The 20,562-nt window shown below is 44.5% G+C and overlaps 1 protein-coding gene across 2 annotated transcripts in view; it reads left to right on the forward strand.

Annotated features, from left to right (window-relative positions):
- TBC1D17 (TBC1 domain family member 17) overlaps window positions 1-20,562 on the forward strand; it is a 79,186-nt gene that overhangs the window by 4,732 nt on the left and 53,892 nt on the right. For both annotated transcript variants that reach the window (XM_073570873.1, XM_073570874.1), the window contains exon 2: window positions 7,457-7,555. In XM_073570873.1, coding sequence (XP_073426974.1) covers window positions 7,457-7,555 — 99 coding nt within the window. The remainder of the gene's footprint in view (window positions 1-7,456; window positions 7,556-20,562) is intronic.

Here is a 20,562-nt window from a genome sequence, read left to right on the forward strand (position 1 = left end):
CTAAATAGTGGAAACCCCTCAATTCTAACTCCAACCCTATCCCCAACACACCCCTAATCACAACTCTAACCCTAACCACAAGCCTAACCCTAATCCCAACCCACCCCTAATCTTAAACCTAATTCCAACCCTAACCCTAATTCCAACCCTAACCCTAATGGAAAAATAAAATTATTTTTTTGTCCCTACCTATGGGGGTGATAAAGGGGGGGTTTATTTACTTTTTTTAAATTTTGATCACTGTGAGAGTTTGTCACGATACTAGTGGAGACAACTGGACACCAGTGGCTAGGTCAAAGAGACTGCAGACACGATGGGTTGCGCAAGCAATATTGTATTAATAGTCTGAATGCAATATAGCATATAAGTCCAGATAAATGTTCAGTCAATCTGATAAATGGTTATAGCAGAGTTGATACTCTGCGACACAGCATTCAAAGTCACTGAGCAATGCGGGCACAAGACACAGACTCTTGCAGAGCAGAGGAACACACTAGCTGGCTGGAGTTCTTACTTCACCGCAGGTGTAGTCAGGCAGAGGTTCCTGGAGTCAAGTGTTCAGCAATCACTCGGTCAGCAAGCAGGGATCCAGACGTGCAGGTCGACGGAGGACTCCGCCGTTAAGAGAGGACCAACAGGGATAGTAAGTCCAGGCTTGGGACTGCAAAGGCACAAAGTCCAAAACATAATACTCAAGCAATGAAACAGAACAGGTGCTGGCTTTATATACAGCTTTGGCAGGAAGCAAGATGGCCGACTTGTGAAACATCAAGATCCATGTTAACTAAGGGCAAGTGTAAAGGCAAGAAAAAACAGATTCTAGGACTAGATACTGACATTACTCCCACCTCAAGGACAGCCTCTGGACGACCCTAAACTAGGCTTGCTAGGGTACCTTTGATGGAACTGCTCAATCAGTCGGGAGGCGTTAATATTATCCACGGGTTCCCAGGAATTCTCCTCTGAGGAATAGCCTTGCCATTTAATCAAATACTGCAGTCGATTTCTGTAGATTCTTGAATCCAGAATCCTCTCAACGATGAACTGCTCTTGACCATCCACAAGAACGGGATCAGGAGGAGGAGATGAACGTCCTGGAAAAGGATTTGGTACTACAGTCTTTAGTAGAGAAGTATGAAAGACAGGATGTATCTTCAGTGTTCTTGGGAGTTTTAAGCGACATGCAACAGCACCTACCAGGCCACTGATCCTATAAGGACCGATGTACTTCTGTCCCAACTTAGGGGAAGGGATCTTCATCTTTAAATTCTTTGTAGATAACCAGACTAAATCTCCTACCTTAAATGTTGGTGTTGGTTTGCGAAATCTGTCAGCTGCATTCTTGTACCTCTCTTGTGCGGAACCCAAAGTCTCTTTCAGAAGTTCAAGGTTCTGTTGAAGTGAAGAGATCATGTCGGCAACTGCTGGTAAAGATGTATCTACCGGTAATCTGGGGAGAATGCTAGGGTGATATCCCAGGTTAGCGTAGAATGGAGACTGCTTGGTGGAGGCACTCTGGGAGTTGTTATAAGAAAATTCAGCCAAAGGGAGTAGCCTTACCCAATCATCTTGCAAATGGCAAACGTAGCAGCGAAGATATTGCTCTAGTGTTTGGTTGGTACGTTCTGTCTGCCCGTTGGACTGAGGGTGGAAAGCAGAAGATAAGTTAACTTCTATGCCTAATGCTGAACAAAAGCTTCGCCAAAACTTTGAAGTAAATTGAACTCCACGGTCAGAAACAACTTCATCCGGAACCCCATGCAGGCGAAAGATGTTCTGGATAATTAGGTCAGCAGTGTCCTTCGCAGAGGGTAAACCGGAACAAGGGATGAAATGGGCCGCCTTGGTCAGGCGATCGACCACCACCAAAATCGCACTCTTTCCCTCGGAAAGGGGCAGTTCTACAATATAGTCCATAGAAATGGATCCCCACGGGTGAGACGGCACCGGCAAAGGCTGTAACAGACCAGTAGGGGAGGCACGTGGAACCTTGAATTTGGCACATACCTCACAAGCTGAAACGTACTTCTGGACATCCTTCCGAAAACCTGGCCACCAGAAGAAGCGAGATAAGAATTCTTGAGTCTTCTGAATTCCTCTGTGCCCTGCAACCTTAGAATCATGAACCAATCTCAACACTCTTAACCTCACGGCTTCAGGAATGTAGAGGCGCCGTTCCCGGGTCCAAACTCCATTCCTAAAAAGAAGGCTTACCTCATCAGATGGCTGAGACAGGAAAAGATCAGAGTTGTAAGCTTCTTTGATGACCTGCAACAAATCTTGATTATGAATGACTCCTACAAAATTGCAATCGGAAAGTACGGTCTTAGGTGGAGCATCTGGAACAGCGTCAGTGGAGTACATCCGGGATAGAGCATCTGCTTTTCCATTGCGCGAACCTGGTCTATAAGAAATTGTAAAATTGAATTGATTAAGGAAAAGACTCCAGCGGGCCTGCCGTGGGGTCAGGCATCTTGCTGACCTGATGAACTCAAGGTTGCGGTGATCTGTGAGGACCACGATCGGCTGTGAAGCTCCTTGCAGAAGATGTCTCCACTCCTTGAAGGTGGCGATGATAGCCAGTAATTCTTTATTTCCTACATCGTAGTTCTTTTTGGCAGGAGACAGTCGCTTGGAAAGAAAAGCACAAGGATGAAGTAAATTCTTCTCACCTGTTCTTTGGGACAGTATAGCCCCGGTGGCACAGTTTGAGGCATCTACTTCAATAATGAAGGCGAATTCCGGGTCAGGGTGGATCAGTACCGGTGCTGACGTGAACTCGGTCTTGAGCCGAGAGAATGCTTCTTGGGCTTGAAGGGACCAAATAAATGCTGTCTTCTTCTGTGTCAACTGGGTGATGGGCGAGACGATGTCAGAGAAGTTCTTGATGAAACGTCTGTAGAAGTTAGCAAATCCGATGAAGCGTTGGACCTCTTTGACGTTCTTGGGGATTGGCCACTCCTGAATCGCCTTGATATTGCTGTTATCCATACTCAGACCCTGTGGGGAAATTACATAACCTAAGAATTGGATCTCCGACTTGTGAAATTCGCATTTCCCCAGCTTGATGTACAGATGGTGTTCCCTCAACCGCTGCAAAACAGTCTTGACATGTTGCTGATGTTCCTCCATGGAGCTAGAAAAAATCAGAATGTCATCCAAATAGATTACGACAAAAAGATCAAGAATGTCTCTGAAAATATCATTTACTAGATGTTGGAAAGTTGCTGGGGCATTGCAAAGTCCAAATGGCATGACCAAATACTCAAAGTGTCCATATCGAGACCTAAATGCTGTTTTCCATTCGTCTCCAGGTCTTATACGGACTAGATTGTAAGCCCCGCGTAGGTCCAATTTTGAAAAGACCTTGGCCTGACGAACTCTCTCGAGAAGCTCCGGAATTAATGGCAGGGGGTAGCGGTTCTTGATGGTTACCTTGTTAATTTCCCGGTAATCAACACAGGGTCTGAGGGATCCATCCTTCTTTTTAACGAAAAAGATGGGTGCATCGGCTGGAGAGGATGAGGGGCGTATAAATCCCTTAGACAGGTTCTCGTCGATATATTCTTTGAGAGTCTTGAGCTCAGGACCGGACAATGGATAAATATTACCAAAAGGGATGGAAGCAGCAGGCAGAAGCTCGATTGGGCAGTCATAAGAGCGGTGTGGTGGTAATTTATCTGCATTCTTTTTATCGCACACATCCGAAAATTCTTTATAAACTGCCGGTAACCTTAGGTCCGATGATGGGTTGCCTGGAGATTGATCAATCGATTTCTCAGAAGTTACCCCTTTAGCTGGGAAGCGTAATATCTTAGTCTCCCAGTCAATGATGGGATTTTGAGCCTGCAACCAAGGTAAACCTAAGATAATAGGGAATGTGGAGAGGAAATCAGAAGGAAGGGAAATTTCTCCTGGTGATCATCTCCCATGAGGACCTTCAGTGGTTCAGTCTGCTGGTCTACGGGCCCTGAGGTCAAAGGGGACCCATCCACAGTCTCCATCAGAATTGACGATACTCTTCTCTGTGATTGGATTCCATATTCCTTAGCAAAAGAAGTGTCCATGAAGTTACCACTAGCCCCAGAGTCTATCATGGCGGAACTGTTCACCCAACGGGAGTCAATCCAGATCTTGATAGGAAGGTAACAATGTGAATCTTTTTTCTTATTGCAAGGGTATGAAACTGCAGAAGATAGAATAACAGCATTAATGGGTAGTATCGTTTCGGATGTAACAGAGTTCATATCTGAAAAGTCATAATCAGGAGCGGTTGCTGCAATTTCGGGTGGCCCGGATTCGGAAGTTATGGAGTATGATTCAGAGAAGTCGCGTTCTACCACGGCTGCGGTTGTCCTGCGAGAACGATTGGGGCAGTTGATAATAAAATGTCCTGACTTCCCACAGTAAAAACATAAATTCTTCTTGAAGCGAAATTCCTTCCTTACGTCACTTACTCGACTTCGTAGGGAATTTACCTGCATCGGCTCAGGTGCGGACTCCTGAGGACTTGGGTCCGGATTCTCCTTAGGAAGGAAAGGAAGAAGCGATTTATTGCTGCGGTTCATCTCAGACCACCTTTCTAGTTTTCGTTCGGAAATGCGAGCATCTAGGCGAATACAGTGATTGATGAAATCACCTAGAGCAGTGGGAGCCTCCGCACGTGCAAGCTCGTCCTTGATAGAACTGGACAACCCCTTCTTAAATATTGAGTACTTTGCTGCACTATTCCAGGTGGTGTCCTGGGCCCACCTTCTAAAATCCATAGCATACTCAGTCACTGGGCGTTTACCTTGACGCAAATTCAGCAGGGCCGTCTCAGCTGTAAGGCCACGGTTTGGATCGTCAAACATCTGCCCCATGGCGGCGATAAACATATTGAAGTCGTTCAGACATGCATCCTGTGATTCTATCAAAGGGTTTGCCCAGGCAAGAGCCTTATTAGTCAGCAACATGATGATAGTCAATACTTTGGAACGGTCCGTTGGAAACTGTGTGACATGTGCAGCAAAGTATAAACGACACTGGTTCAGAAACCCACGGTATTTGTCTCGGTCGCCACCAAACCTAAATGGTGGTAGTTTGGGGATGGCAGGAACAGAAGCCTGAGATTGTGCCTCCAGAGCCGCAACTCGGCCACGTAATTCCTGAAGGGTCTGACTGAGCACTTGTATATCATATTTAGTCTGCCCCTCTAGGCCTTCTATTCTGCTCTTCCATGTCTGCACTTCAGCGTGTACAGTGGCAGTGATATTATTTAGCTTCTTAACACGCACTTCTAAAGTCTCTGACCCAGCGGCTTCCATTTTTTTAGGGCTTGAGTATCCTGTCACGATACTAGTGGAGACAACTGGACACCAGTGGCTAGGTCAAAGAGACTACAGACACAGTGGGTTGCGCAAGCAATATTGTATTAGTAATCTGATAGCATATAAGTCCAGATAAATGTTCAGTCAATCTGATAAATGGTTATAGCAGAGTTGATACTCTGCGACACAGCATTCAAAGTCACTGAGCAATGCGGGCACAAGACACAGACTCTTGCAGAGCGGAGGAACACACTAGCTGGCTGGAGTTCTTACTTCACCGCAGGTGTAGTCAGGCAGAGGTTTCTGAAGTCAGGTGTTCAGCAATCACTCGGTCAGCAGGCAGGGATCCAGACGTGCAGGTCGACGGAGGACTCTGCCGTTAAGAGAGGACCAACAGGGATAGTAAGTCCAGGCTTGGGACTGCAGAGGCACAAAGTCCAAAACATAATACTCAAGCAATGAAACAGAACAGGTGCTGGCTTTATATACAGCTTTGGCAGGAAGCAAGATGGCCGACTTGTGAAACATCAAGATCCATGTTAACTAAGGGCAAGTCTAAGGGCAAGAAAAAACAGATTCTAGGACTAGATACTGACAGTTTATCACAGTGATCAAAATGAATGCGCACTGCGCATGCTCCCGCCATTTTGCAAGATGGCGGCGCCCATGGAGGAAGACTGAGGGACATCGGGAGGGATGCCGGGTCTCAGGAGGCATCGGGGGAGGGGGGGTGGAGGGGAGCAGATGATGACGGCAGGGGCCGATCGGTGCCGTCATTCGGTAGGGGGGGGTCGGCTCGGTGTCTCCAGCCATGCCCGATGCTACTGCAGCATTGGCTATGGCTGGATTGTAATATTTCACCAAATTTCTTTGGTGAAACATTACAAATCGCTCTGATTGTTAAAACTGAAACAGCCAGCCATTCAGAGCGATCGTAGCCAAAGGGTCCTATATGTGCGGGTCGGGTGACCTTTCAGTGACCCCGGTCACCCGACCCGCAGGGGGAGCTATTAATTCCTGACGCCACATATGCGTCATGGGTCCGATTGGCACCGACTTTCATGACGCCTACTTTGCGTCAAAGGTCGGGAGGGGGTTAAATGAGGTGATTTAATTTTTTTTATCTATAAAAAGAAATAGAAAATTGAAAAAAGTACCAACATTTTTTCAATACTAAAATATTTTTTTTTATTTTCAGTGCAAATATATATATATTTTTGATACATTTTTCTTCTAAAAATATTTTCTCAATTTTTACTACTAAAAAATAGAAAAAATATTTTGTCTACTTCTTTAGCACATAAATGTAATAAAAAATACAAACATAAAATCTTATTAGTAAACATTACTTTTTTTGTACAAACATCCATTTTTTACATCTTTTCTTTATTTTTTAGTACTAAAAATAAAAAAGGTACGGTAATTTTTTTTTTTAGTACTGAATTTTTTTCTACTTCTGTTTTTTCAGCTAAATAAACTTTTTTTTGTCCTTTTTTTTATTTTATTTTTTACTATACAGTATATGTACTAAAAAAAAACTGTAAAAATAAGTGTATGTACCGTTTTATATATTACGGTGCTTATTTTTCCAGTACTAGAAAAAGTTTTTTTTTTTTTTTTTTTTTTTTTTTTAAATTAAAAAAAATTAAAGGAAAATGTAATGTATATTTGTTTTACATTTTTCTTTTTTATTTACTGGAGTGGAATCTTTGATCATTTGGTCACTTTTACAATATTCTGCAGAACCTCTACATTGTAGAAATTAGTCAAAATACCGTAACTGTTTCCTTGAAAGCACAGTCTGACTTGGTTCCAAAGGAGCATCGACATGGTGATGATGGGCCCCCGACTGCCGTTGGTGCTCTGTGATCGCCTGGACAAATGGCCCATCAGGATCGCGCTAATTAAATGTTGCTGTCGGGATTTAAATGGTTAAACCTCAGCAATCGGAGTAGGCTCATGTCAAGGCCGTTATAGGCTTATAGGCAGGCGGTGGCTGTAAAATACTGCATACACCTGGCCTGTGTGGAGCCGGCTCCATGGTGTACTTGATCTGGGTTGGCGGAGCTGCAGTGTAAAGCATGGGGAAATAAAACCGCATCCTTTGTGTGTCGAGTTCTCAGAATTTTTCATCCTTCCTTTTCCAGATCGTGTTGGAAAAGCATGGCGTCTTCTTACATACCAGCGCTAAACGGCAGAACGACCAGGATTCTATGATCCCGGGGGTCATCCGTCTCATCGAGCAGGTAAATAATGGGAGCTGTCAGGGTATTGGTGTTACATGCTGCGATTCTACCAAGAAGACACTGTTCTATGAAGCCTGGAAGGATGGCATAGAAATAATGGTGCCCAAACAGTGGGCACATCAAGAGCTTTTCATGATATTGCCACTAGATGGCATTATAGTTTATGGGCTACTGTCTTCTGGATATAGGAGATAGACCCCTTTGGTGAACTTATATTTTTATTTAAATGATTTTAATATAGAATAAAAATCATATTTGTAATTGGGTTTCACTAAAAATGTTCCATAGTTTTCCTTCTATAGCCTTCTGGCTGTAGAGTGAGTTAACTGAGGGTCCATCAGTGAGCTCGTTCTGACAGATTTTGCAACACTAAGCTCATTTCATCTGCTATTTATGACAAGAGACCACATCAAAGTTGAGCTGAACTGATGTGGTCATAAAAAGACAAAGGCTGGAGTCAGACACAACGTATGAAAATACAGACCGTATTTTACGGTTGGAATACGCAGAAATGTTCCCTGAACAGTGATCCGTATGTCATCCGTTGTCAAGGTGTGGCCGCGTATTTTGCGCATGTAAGCATCCGTATGTAATCTGTATGCTGAGATTTTCTTGCCGGCTTGCAAAATGAACATATAATGGAGCCCTATGACAGGTTAAGACACAAATGAAAGAATAGATATATGCACACAGAATATACAGTGCCTTGCGAAAGTATTCGGCCCCCTGGAACTCTTCAACCTTTTCCCACATATCATGCTTCAAACATAAAGATATCAAATGTAAATTTTTGGTGAAGAATCAACAACAAGTGGAACACAATTGTGAAGTAGAGCGAAATTTATTGGTTATTTTATATTCTTTTGGAAATGCGAAAACTGAAAAGTGGGGCGTGCAATATTATGCTGCCCCTTTAACTTAATACTTTGTTGCGCCACCTTTTGCTGCGATTACAGCTGCAAGTCGCTTGGGGTATGTCTCTATCAGTTTTGTACAGCGAGAGACTGAAATTCTTGCCCATTCTTCCTTGGCAAACAGCTCGAGCTCAGTGAGGTTTGATGATCGTTTGTGAACAGCAGTTTTCAGCTTTTTCCACAGATTCTCGATTGGATTCAGGTCTGGACTTTGACTTGGCCATTCTAACACCTGGATACGTTTATTTGGGAACCATTCCATTGTAGATTTTGCTGTCCCACCTGTTATGATTGGGTCACCCCTTATCCTATCCACACAACTAGCAGTAGCCGTGGAGCGTACCTACAATGATCCTAGAAGCCTTGGCACAGCCGGAGAGCTAACTAAGCCTAAAGCAAGAAAGGGGAAAACTAAACTGCCCCAGAGCAGACCCCAAAGGAATAGATAGCCCCCAAACATATATTGTCAGTGAGGCAAGATGAAAACACAAACGCAGGCAGGAAAATAGACTGAGCAAATGATGGGGTCCATACTGACTAGACAGGAAAGGCAAGACACTGTCTGCAATCGTGCAAAAAACCCTGCAAAAAGTCCAACACGTCGGATGCAAAAAACACTGAAGTTGTACGACTTCGCCCACTATATCAGCACTGGTATATTCTGAAAGCAGAGCAAAAAGAGGCCAATCTAAGAAGGGACAAAAACAAACTGACACATGCAGTAACATATGGACGATGATTCAGCACAGCCCCAGCTGGAGCTGGCTGACCCACACAAAACTGAGATAGACAAAACCAAATCAAATGCAAACAGAATAGCAAATGAACACTTAGCTGAACATGCAGGGACTGAGCTGGAAACTTCAGACCTCAGGAGGCAGAAAGAAAATCACCAGCAGGGATAGAGGGAGTCGACTGTCTTAAATCCCAGTCTGAAACCCCAGATCTCCAATCATAGAATCATAGAATCGTAGAGTTGGAAGGGACCTCCTGGGCCATCTGGTCCAACCCCCTACTCAAAGCAGGATTCACTAAATCATCCCAGTCAGATGTCTGTCCAGCCTCTGTTTGAAGACTTCCATTGAAGGAGAACTCACCACTTCTCGTGGCAGCCTGTTCAACTCATTGATCACTCTATCAAAAAGTTTTTTCTAATATCTAATCTGTGTCTCCTCCCATTGTTTCATCCCATTGCTTCTAGTCTTTCCTTGTGCAAATGAGAATAAAGTTGATCCTTCTACAATGTGACAGCCCTTTAGATATTTGTAGACAGCTATTAAGTCTCCTCTCAGACTTTTTTGCAAACTAAACATTCCCAAATCCTGCAACCTTTCCTCATAAGACAGGGTTTGCAGACCGGTCACCATTCTGGTCGCTCTTTTCTGAACTTGCTCCAGTTTGTTGATGTCTTTTTTAAAATGTGGTGCCCAAAACTGGACACAATATTCCAGATGAGGTCTGACCAAAGAGGAGTAGAGGGAAATAATGACTTCACGAGATCTAGACTGTATGCTTCTGTTAATACATCCTAGAATTGCATTTGCCTTTTTTGCTGCTGCATCACACTGTTGACTCATATTCAGTCTGTGATCTATTAGTATACCCAAGTCTTTTTCACATGTGCTGTCACTTAGCCCTATTCCTCCCATTCTGTATATGCTTTTTTCATTTTTATTGCCCAGATGTAGTACTTTGCATTTTTCCCTGTTAAAAACCATTCTGTTAGTTGCTGCCCACTTCTCCAGTTTATTTATATCTTTTTGAATCCTCTCTCTCTCTTCTCTAGTATTAGCTATCCCTCCTAGCTTTGTGTCATCAGCAAATTTAATCAGTTTACCCTCAATTCCTTCATCTAAATAGTTGATAAAGATGTTGAACAATACAGGACCCAGGACAGAGCCCTGTGGTACCCCACTTGAGACATTCTTCCAACTGGATGTGCAGCCATTTACGACCACTCTTTGGGTCCGATCACTAAGCCAGTTATGAATCCACCTAACAGTTCCCTTGTCCATTCCATACTTAGTCATTTTTTCAATAAGGATTGTATGAGAGACTTTGTCAAATGCTTTGCTGAAGTCAAGATATACTATATCTACAGCATTTCCTTGATCCACCCAATCGGTGATACCGTCATAGAAGGAAATTAAGTTAGTCTGACATGACTTATTAGTTACAAACCCATGCTGACTCTGTTTAATCACTTCATTCTTATCCAGGTATTGACATACATGTTTAATAATTTGTTCAAAGATCTTTCCTGGTATAGAAGTCAGACTCACCGGCCTATAGTTGCCTGGGTCCACCACCTTCCCCTTTTTGAAGATAGGAACAACATTTGCTTTTCTCCAGTCTTCTGGCACTTCTCCTGTTCTCCAAGAATTTTCAAAGATTATGGAGAGGGGTTCAAAAATTTCTTCTGCTATCTCCTTCAGTACTCTGGGGTGTAATTCATCTGGACCTGGAGACTTGAATTCATTTAGGTTAGCTAAGTGTTTCCTCACTAGCTTTCTGTTTTAGATATCCTGGATTTTTCTATTCCCTTAATAGGACAGTGAATAACAGTTGATGTTACATTTCCTTTCTGAGAGAAAACAGATGCAAAATAGGAATTTAAAAGTTCAGCCTTCTCAACATCCTGTCTTACCATTTCATCATTTTCATCCTGTAAAAATCCTATAGCATCTTTGACTTTTCTTTTACTTTTGACATATCCCCAAAATCCTCTATTATTGCTTTTGACATCTCTTGCAAGCCTCAATTCATTTTCAGCTTTAGTAATCTGATTTGTGCCCTGCAGGTTCTGCAGACAGCATTATATTCTTCTTTAGATATGCCTCCCTCTTTCCATTTTATAAACATTTTTTTCTTCCTTTTTAGCCTGTGCTTAAGTTCTGTGTTCATCCATCCTGGTTTCCTTAAATGCTTCCTATTCTTCCCTCTTTTCGGAATTGTTAACAACTGTTTGAGAATTTCATTTTTCAAGATTTCCCATCCTTCCTGGACATTTTTGTCTTTAAGGATATCCAGCCATTGGATCCCTCCAATTCTCTTTCTGAATCCCTTAAAACCTGCCTTTCTGAAATCTAACGTTGACGTCTGAGTCTTCACAGGTCTTCCGCCTCTAGTTATCCAAAATTCTAAAATAGCATGGTCGCTACCTCCTAGGGTCCCAGCCACTTTTACCTCCTCAACCATTTCCTCCCTGTTTATAAGGATTAGATCCAAGGTAGCAGTTCCCCTTGTTTTCTCCCCTACCTTTTGGAAGATAAAGTTGTCAGCAAGAGAGGATAAGAATTTCCTTGACCTGTTAGTTTTGCCTGAGAGAGATTCCCAACAAATGTCTGGATAGTTGAAATCTCCCATGACAACTATGTCATAGTTTTTGGAGAACTTGGCCATTTGATGCATAAAGAGTTCATCCATATCTTCAGCTTGCACAGGCGGCCTGTAGTAAATGCCTACAATGGTGTCCTTTCCATTGTTCTGTCCTTGTATTCTTACCCAAACAGTTTCCACAGAACTCCCAGTCTCTGAAGCTTCAATCTCTGTGCAGATATACACGTTTCTAACATACAATGCGACACCTCCTCCTCGTTTATCAAGTCTGTTTCTTGCAAATAAGTTGTATCCTTCTAGCCTTGTATTGTTTCAGTGATTCCAATGACATCATATTTCTTTTCCTGTGTTAGTAGTTCCAATTCTCCTTGTTTGTTGCCCATGCTTTGTGCATTAGTATAGAAACATTTTAGTTTGTGATTGGTTTCTCTTTCTCCAATATTTTTATTAATTAGATTCTTTTGTCTTTGTTCTTCCTTTCCACTTCTAATAGCAGAGTTCTCGGTAGCATTTGTCAGGTGTATGGCTTTTTCTGGTCTTTTGCTTCCCTTCCCATGTTGTTCTAGTTTAAAGCTCTCCTTACAAGTGTATCAAGGCGACTTCCAAATACATGTTTTCCAGTCTTCGTAAGGTGCACCCCATCTCTAGCAAGAAGTCCATCGTATAAGTAATTCACTCCGTGATCCATAAATCCAAATCTTTGCTGACGGCACCATCGATGTAGCCAGTTGTTCACCTGCAGAATCTTATTCCACCTCCTTGTTCCATGGCCATCCACTGGGAGGATGGAAGAGAAGACCACCTGTGCTCCCAGTTCTTTCACTTTCTTGCCTAAGTCTTCAAAGTCTCTGCAGATGGTTTCCAGGTCGTTTCTTGCGGTGTCATTTGTCCCCACATGTAGTAGCAGGAATGGGTAGTCATCTGTAGGTCTGAAGAGTCCTGATATCCTCAGACACATCTTTAATTTTTGCACCTGGAAGACAGCACATTTCTCTTGAAGTTATATCCGGTCTGCAGATAGCGGCCTCTGTTCCTCTCAACAGGGAATCCCCCCATGACCACCACTCTCCGTTTCTTCTTCACAACATTTTTCTTTCTCCATCCAGGAGGGCTCTGAAGGCGTACAAGGTTGCTGTTTGTTGGCAAAGTCTTATCCTGATGTATTTCTTCATTGTTTTCCTGCGTGAGAGCCTGGTACTGGTTTCTGAGCAGTATGGGTGCTGACTGCCTCCTGATCCTCCTGCTTCTCTGGGTCACATGTCTCCATTCCTCTGTTTCTTCAGGTGCACTTCAAATTTCTTCTCTTTCTGTAACATGAAGAGATAATTCTGCTCTGTCCAAGAACTCTTCACCTTCCTTAATGATCTTCAATGTATCTAACCTCTCTTCGAGACTTTGCAACTTTTCCTCCAACAGGGACACAAGCTTGCATTTGTGGCATGTGAAGTTTGGCTTTTCCACTGGTAAGTCTGTGAACATGTAGCAAGAAATGCAGCTCACCAAATGGCTCCTGGCCTCTTCCATATTGAGATTTCTTAAAAACGATGAAAGATGAGCCAAAATTCGGCGCACGGTTTTCCGATTTCCTTTTTTCAGCTGCAACGGCCAAAACCCAGTGATTGTTGAGCTCGCGGAGACTCTTCACTTATCCCAGAAGGCAGTGGGAATATGCAAATGATCTCCTCAAGACTCTTCCCAATCGTCGTCCTCATTATCAGGTGGCAAGCCTCTGTTAATCAGATCAGCTCCATTACCTCCAGTAACCACCAGAAGGAGAACTGGCAACCCCTGTGTCAATCTGACCAGCTCCACTACCTTCAGTAATAACCAGAGGGAGGCCAGAAAGCGAATTCACAACACCCACTTTAGCTGTAGATCTCTGCAGCTCATCCAGAGTGATCATGGGCCTCTTTGCTGCATCTCTGATCAGTCTTCTCCTTGTTTGAGATGAAAGTTTAGAGGGACGGCCGGGACTTGGTAGATTTGCAGTGGTATGATACTCCTTCCATTTCAATATGATCACTTGCACAGTGCTCCTTGGGATGTTTAAAGTTATGGAAATAATTTTGTATCCAAATCCGTATTTAAACTTCTCCACAACAGTATCACGGACCTGCCTGTTGTGTTCCTTGGTCTTCATGATGCTCTCTGTGCTTCAAATAGAACCACAGAGCAGGTGCATTTATACGGAGACTTGATTACACACAGGTGGATTATATTTATCATCATTAGTCATTTAGGACAACATTGGATCATTCAGAGTTCCACAATGAACTTCTGGAGTGAGTTTGCTGAGCTGAAAGTAAAGGGGCCGAATAATATTGCACGCCCCACCTTTCAGTTTTTGAATTTCCACAAAAATTTAAAATAACCAATAAATTTCGTTCCACTTCACAATTGTGTTCCACTTGTTGATTCTTCACCAAAAATTTACATTTGGTATCTTTTTGAAGCATGATATATGGGAAAAGGTTGAAAAGTTCCAGGGGGCTGAATACTTTTGCAAGCCTGTGTGTATATATATCTATAAAATATATATATATATATATATATATATATATATATATATATATATATATAAAAAACTGGAGTGAAGTGCACACTTCCCCAACCAGTGTTCATTTGCCATAGCAGGATACGTAGCAAAAAACAGAGAAACAGCACATGAAGTAAAAAAGAGTGCTAACAATTACCGTATATACTCGTGTATAAGCCGAGATTTTTAGCCCATTTTTTTGGGCTGAAAGTCCCCCTCTCGGCTTATACACGAGTCATATACCGGGGGGGGATCGGCGGGGGAGCGGAGGTGTCAGATCATACTCGCCCTTCTCTGCAGCTCCCCTGCTTGTTCCATGTTGTCGGCGCTGCTCTCTTCCTGCTTCAGCTGTCAAATGGTACCCGCTCATTAAATATGCGCATATTTAATGAGCGGGTACCACGTGACCGCTGAACCAGGAAGAGAGCAGCGCCGACAACATGGAACAAGCAGAGGAGCTGCAGAGACAAGCGCCAGGACCCGGTGAGTATGAAGGGGGGGGTTGGGAGGCATATTCACCTGTCCCTGCGCTCTGCTGTCTTGCGTCCTCTGCAGTGACATTCAGGTCAGAGGGCGCTATTGCGCTCTCTGCCTGCACAATCACTGCAGAGCGCAACGCTGATGAGCAGGGGGCAGCGACGGAGGTGACTATACAGGTTTTTGTTTTTTTTTTGTAAGGGAGGCAGCAGCAACATGCTGGGGCCACTCACTGTGCAGAAAAGCTGGGGCCACTCACTGTGCAGAAAAGCTGGGGCCACTCACTGTGCAGAAAAGCTGGGGCCACTCACTGTGCAGGAAAGCTGGGGCCACTCACTGTGCAGGAAAGCTGGGGCCACTCACTGTGCAGGAAAGCTGGGGCCACTCACTGTGCAGGAAAGCTGGGGCCACTCACTGTGCAGATAACTGGGGCCACTCACTGTGCATCATAACTGGGGCCACTCACTGTGCACCCTCGGCTTATACACGAGTCAATAAGTTTTCCCAGTTTTTTTGTGGCAAAAATAGGGGGGGTCAGCTTATACTCGAGTATATACGGTAGGTAAAAAACATATAAAATGGACATTCCAAGTCACAGTGGTTATATAGTGCAAAAAGTGCTCGGTGCATATATAGATAGTTCATCATAAAATAATATTTATAATTACACAAGCAATAAGAAATCTATCAAATCATCTACAATTATCACAATGATTTCCGGTGTCACATCTCAAAAGGAGTATAAAGCGCACTTACAGTACCAAAACACAGCTGCGTGCCTGAGCACTGGGGTCTACACAGCTTCTCTGAGCCGGTCTGTGACGTCAGAATAACATGCCTATAGTGCCAAGCGCGTGCGGCTGCTCAGTGAATCATTGAAACCTCAGACACCATATATGCCCATATGAGCTATATGATATATCAAAGCAGCCATATTGCACAATTAAGCCCCATAATGCCATATCACTAGAGTGAAGAGTCTCCATCAGCAGTATAAGCATAGAGATTGCAAGATGAAAAGTACCCATATACCAGAATATGGCAAAATGGATTGGTCCGGACATAAGTCCCAAATTGTCACCTGGTAAAGGAACATCACAACACTTACGTGCGACATCCCGTACTGTGGATATGGTGAAATGGGAGGGAGTTTGAATCCCCACCATCAACCTACCACACATTGACACAATGGACCCAAATCCCTCCTTTTTAGTAATGGGACTTAATAAGAATTCATAAAGTGTTTAGAGGCGTCCAATAGTTCTCGCTACTATATATTAATAGCTTTATAAATACACCAGTTATCACATAATTCAAGAAAAATTAAAATAAATAAAAAGCCAAAGTGAAATAAATCAGACATGCTCAATGAAAAAATTATAATAAATAAAAAAACATCAAAAAATTATGAAAAAATGTGAGTGTCCGCTCCAGAAGATGAGAGACCTAAAAACAAAGAAAAAAGAATTAGTGATATAAAACATATTAATATGATGAGGGTGCATCATTACATGATCTAATTAAGTTTAAAATCAACATTGAAACCACAAGGTCTTAACCCCTTTACCCCCAAGGGTGGTTTCCACGTTCATGACCGGGCCAATTTTTACAATTCTAACCACTGTCCCTTTGAGGAAATAACTCTGAAATGCTTCTATGGATCCCGGTGATTCTGACAATGTTTTCTAGTGACATATTGTACTTCATGTTAGTGGTAAAATTTCATTTATATAACATGCGTTTATTTGTGAAAAAATGGAAATTTGGTGAAAATCTGGAAAATTTTTCAATTTTCCAACTTTGAATTTTTATGCCCTGTGATAAAACACTCCGGGATCGCCTTTGCTGGGGTCAAAGGCCACGTGCGTTCAGCATGAAACTCAGGCGCAGAGCTGGGATTCGGGTATAACTGACACTGGGTCAGGTTTATTAATGGTGAAAGCAATGCATAAAGAAATAAAACATAAAACAAATCCTTGCCTGTCCGGCACTAACTAAACAAAGTACAACCTAACTACCAACTGGCGGGCTTCTCCCGTCCAGCCAAACCACAGTTGCAGTGGGCACTGCTCTCACTCACGTGTGTCTCTCACACAGACAGGCTCTCTGTGTTCCCAGGCTGAGACACTCACACAACCACCTGGCATCCTTTTATATCCACCTCCCATTATTCATTAGCAAGCAGGTGCGATACTGACCAGACTAGGCCACATAGGAAAGGAATCTGGGCGAGATATACCTGCCCTCATCCACTATTCCCACATGATTCTCAAATATACCCCCCCCCCCCTCTGCTCAGACCTCTCCGGTCGAGCAATGACACCCGCCAAACAGTGCACTCGGGACAGGGCATCTGCATTTCCCATCTGTACCCCTGGGCGGTGCTCCACCGTAAAAGTGTAGGCCTGCAGGGCAAGGAACCACCGGGTCACCCGGCTATTCCGTTCCTTGTTCAAGTGCATCCACTTGAGAGGGGCATGGTCCGTGATCAGCCTGAACTTTCGGCCCACCATGTAATATTTGAGGGCCTCTAGAGCCCACTTAATGGCGAGGCACTCTTTTTCTACGACTGCATACCTTTGCTCGTGTTTATTCAGCTTCCTGCTGAGATAGAGGACTGGGTGTTCCACTCCGTCCCTCACTTGTGAGAGTACTGCCCCGATACCGGTATCAGAGGCATCCGTTTGTACCACAAACTCGCTGCGGAAGTCCGGAGTCACCAGTACGGGCTGAGAGCAAAGTGCCCGTTTTAGGCTATGGAAGGCTTCTTCAGCCGCTAAACTCCATTTAATCATGACGGAGTCTTTCCCTTTTGTAAGATCTGTCAGGGGGGTAGCGATGGCTGCAAAATTGGGTATGAACCGGCGATAATAGCCGGCGATCCCCAGGAAGGCTTGCACCTGCTTCTTGTTGACAGGTTGTGGCCAGTCCTGAACCGCCTGAATCTTATCAACCTGGGGTTTAACAACACCCCTCCCAATTACATACCCCAAATACCGGGCTTTTTCTAGCCCGATGTGACATTTCTTGGGGTTCGCGGTTAGACCTGCCTCCCACAGGTCGTCAATCACAGCTTGTACTTTCTGGAGATGAGTCTCCCAGTCCAAGCTGTAAATGACAATGTCGTCCAAATAGGCCGAAGCGTACTGCCTATGTGGCCTCAGGACTCGATCCATCAGTCTCTGGAAGGTCGCCGGTGCTCCGTGCAGTCCAAACGGCATATACACATACTGAAATAGACCTTCTGGGGTAGCAAATGCCGTCTTTTCTCTGGCAGCCTCCGCCAGAGGGATCTGCCAATACCCCTTTGTTAGGTCTAGGGTCGTAATATACCGGGCTTTTCCTAACCGATCTATTAACTCGTCGACCCGGGGCATAGGGTAGGCATCAAATTTTGAGACCGCATTCAGTTTCCTGAAGTCATTGCAGAACCGGATGGTGCCGTCCGGTTTAGGAATTAGCACAATCGGGCTGGACCAAGCACTGTGCGATTCCTCAATGACACCTAACTCTAACATTGCCTTCACTTCTCGGGAAACGGCTTCACGGCGCGCTTTACGTGAACTGTGACACCAGGTTCTGTTACGATGTCATGTTTCATTAGCGTAGTCTGCCCGGGTTTTTCTGAGAAAAACTTTTGGTTGTGAAGTAGAAACTGCCTGACCTCAGTCTTTTGCCGCTCCGAGAGAGTCTCTGCAACCCGTACCTCCGGTACGGTGTGCGAGCAGACGGGACGGGCCAGCTCCACTGACAAGGCAGAGCGATCTTTCCAGGGTTTTATCAGATTTACATGATAAATCTGTTCAGGTTTCCGCTTACCTGCCTGGTATACTTTGTAGTTTACTTCACCAACTCTTTCCTTAATCTCAAAGGGGCCCTGCCACTTTGCCAGGAACTTACTGTCCACCGTGGGGACCAGGATCAACACCCTATCTCCGGGTACAAACGTACGGATCTTGGCGCCCCTATCATAGATTCTTTTTTGGGCTCCTTGAGCCTGCATCATGTGTTCTTTGACTATAGGCATAACAGCCGCAATACGGTCCTGCATTTGTGTGACGTGATCTATCACCGTTTTAAACGGAGTGACCTGACCCTCCCAGGTTTCTTTTGCAACGTCTAACAGTCCGCGAGGACGTCGGGCGTACAATAACTCGAAAGGCGAGAATCCCGTGGAAGACTGGGGTACTTCCCTGATGGCAAAAAGCAAATACAGAAGTAAATAGTCCCAGTTCTTCCCATCCTTGTCTATCACCTTTCTCAGCATCTGCTTCAGAGTTTTATTGAACCGTTCGACCAACCCGTCTGTTTGAGGATGATACACGGATGTGCGTAACGGTTCGATTTGTAACAATCGGCAGAGCTCCTTCATTACCCTGGACATAAAGGGGGTCCCCTGGTCTGTGAGTATCTGTTTTGGTATACCGGTCCGACCCGACTAAACACATGCACCAGTTCCTTGGCAATCGTCTTTGTGGCCGTGTTATGCAAAGGGATGGCCTCCGGGTAACGAGTGGCATAATCCAAGATGACCAGGATATGTTGATGTCCACGTGCAGACCGTGGAAGGGGTCCAACTAAATCCATCCCAATCCTCTCAAACGGGACTTCAATAATAGGTAGGGGTACCAAAGGGCTACAGAACCGGGGCTTAGGTGCAGAGGCTTGGCAGTCAGGACAAGACTCACAATATACACGAATATCGTGATGCATGCCTGGCCAAACAAAACAGTGTAATATCCTTTCGGTGGTTTTCTGGACTCCCAGGTGACCTCCCATCACATGTCCGTGGGCCAGGTCCAGCACCTGCCGCCAGTAGGGTTTTGGCACGACTAATAGTTGCACCGTACCTTCCCCCTTTTTCTCTGATAGAGTAAATCATTCTCCAGAACCATGTAAGGATATGCCAGCCTAGAGCCAGGTTCTACGGGTACCCCGTTTATCACTTTTACATTTGTCCTAGCCTGAGAAAGGGTAGGATCCTTTATTTGCTCGCTTTGGAAGTCATCTTTCTGAACTTCTAAATCCGGCAAACGGGGAGGTGGACGGCTGTCGGCCTCCTCCTCTTCCCTGGTCTCCTCCGTATCACCCGCCATGACTGAAAACGGGTACTGCAGGTCATTTCCCGCAGACTCTTCCCCGGAGTCTTCCGGTGAGACCTCTTCCAGGGGTTCGGGACCCCCACGCGCCCTGGGAGAAGAATCATGTACACGATTACCCAAGGGCATCAACTGATTCTCCCACAATTGCCAGAAGTGGAGAAAATCCCGGCCTAGGATAACATCATGCAATAACGCCGGGATGAGTCCCACTTTATGTTGCACAGACCCATAGGAAGTAGTAATGCATATGACCGTGGTGAGGTACGAACAGGTGTCTCCATGCACACACGTTACAGAAAATTTGTCTGATGGTCCAGTCGGGGCTGACACCAGACTGGCCTTCACCAGAGTCGCCACACTTCCCGAGTCTAACAATGCCACCACATTTTTGCCATCAACAGTTAAATCACACAAGTGTTTTTCCGCATCCTTTTACCCGTGCAACCATAGACATGCGTTTTGTAGAGTCTGTGACGTCGCACTGCATGGGTTCAGTAGTGACCGGACAGTTCGCAGCAATATGTCCCATCTCTTGGCAGCGGAAACGCCTAACGGGCCCCTTGCTTAGACCATAGTTCGTTACTCTCGGCCTCGCAGTGCAGGCAGTCCCATTTTCCTCCCCCACTGTCTTAGGGATTT

The sequence above is a fragment of the Dendrobates tinctorius genome, unplaced genomic scaffold (assembly GCF_039654945.1).
Source record: "Dendrobates tinctorius isolate UK_male_01 unplaced genomic scaffold, ASM3965494v1 ptg000028l, whole genome shotgun sequence".
Classification (NCBI taxonomy): Eukaryota; Metazoa; Chordata; class Amphibia; order Anura; family Dendrobatidae; genus Dendrobates; species Dendrobates tinctorius.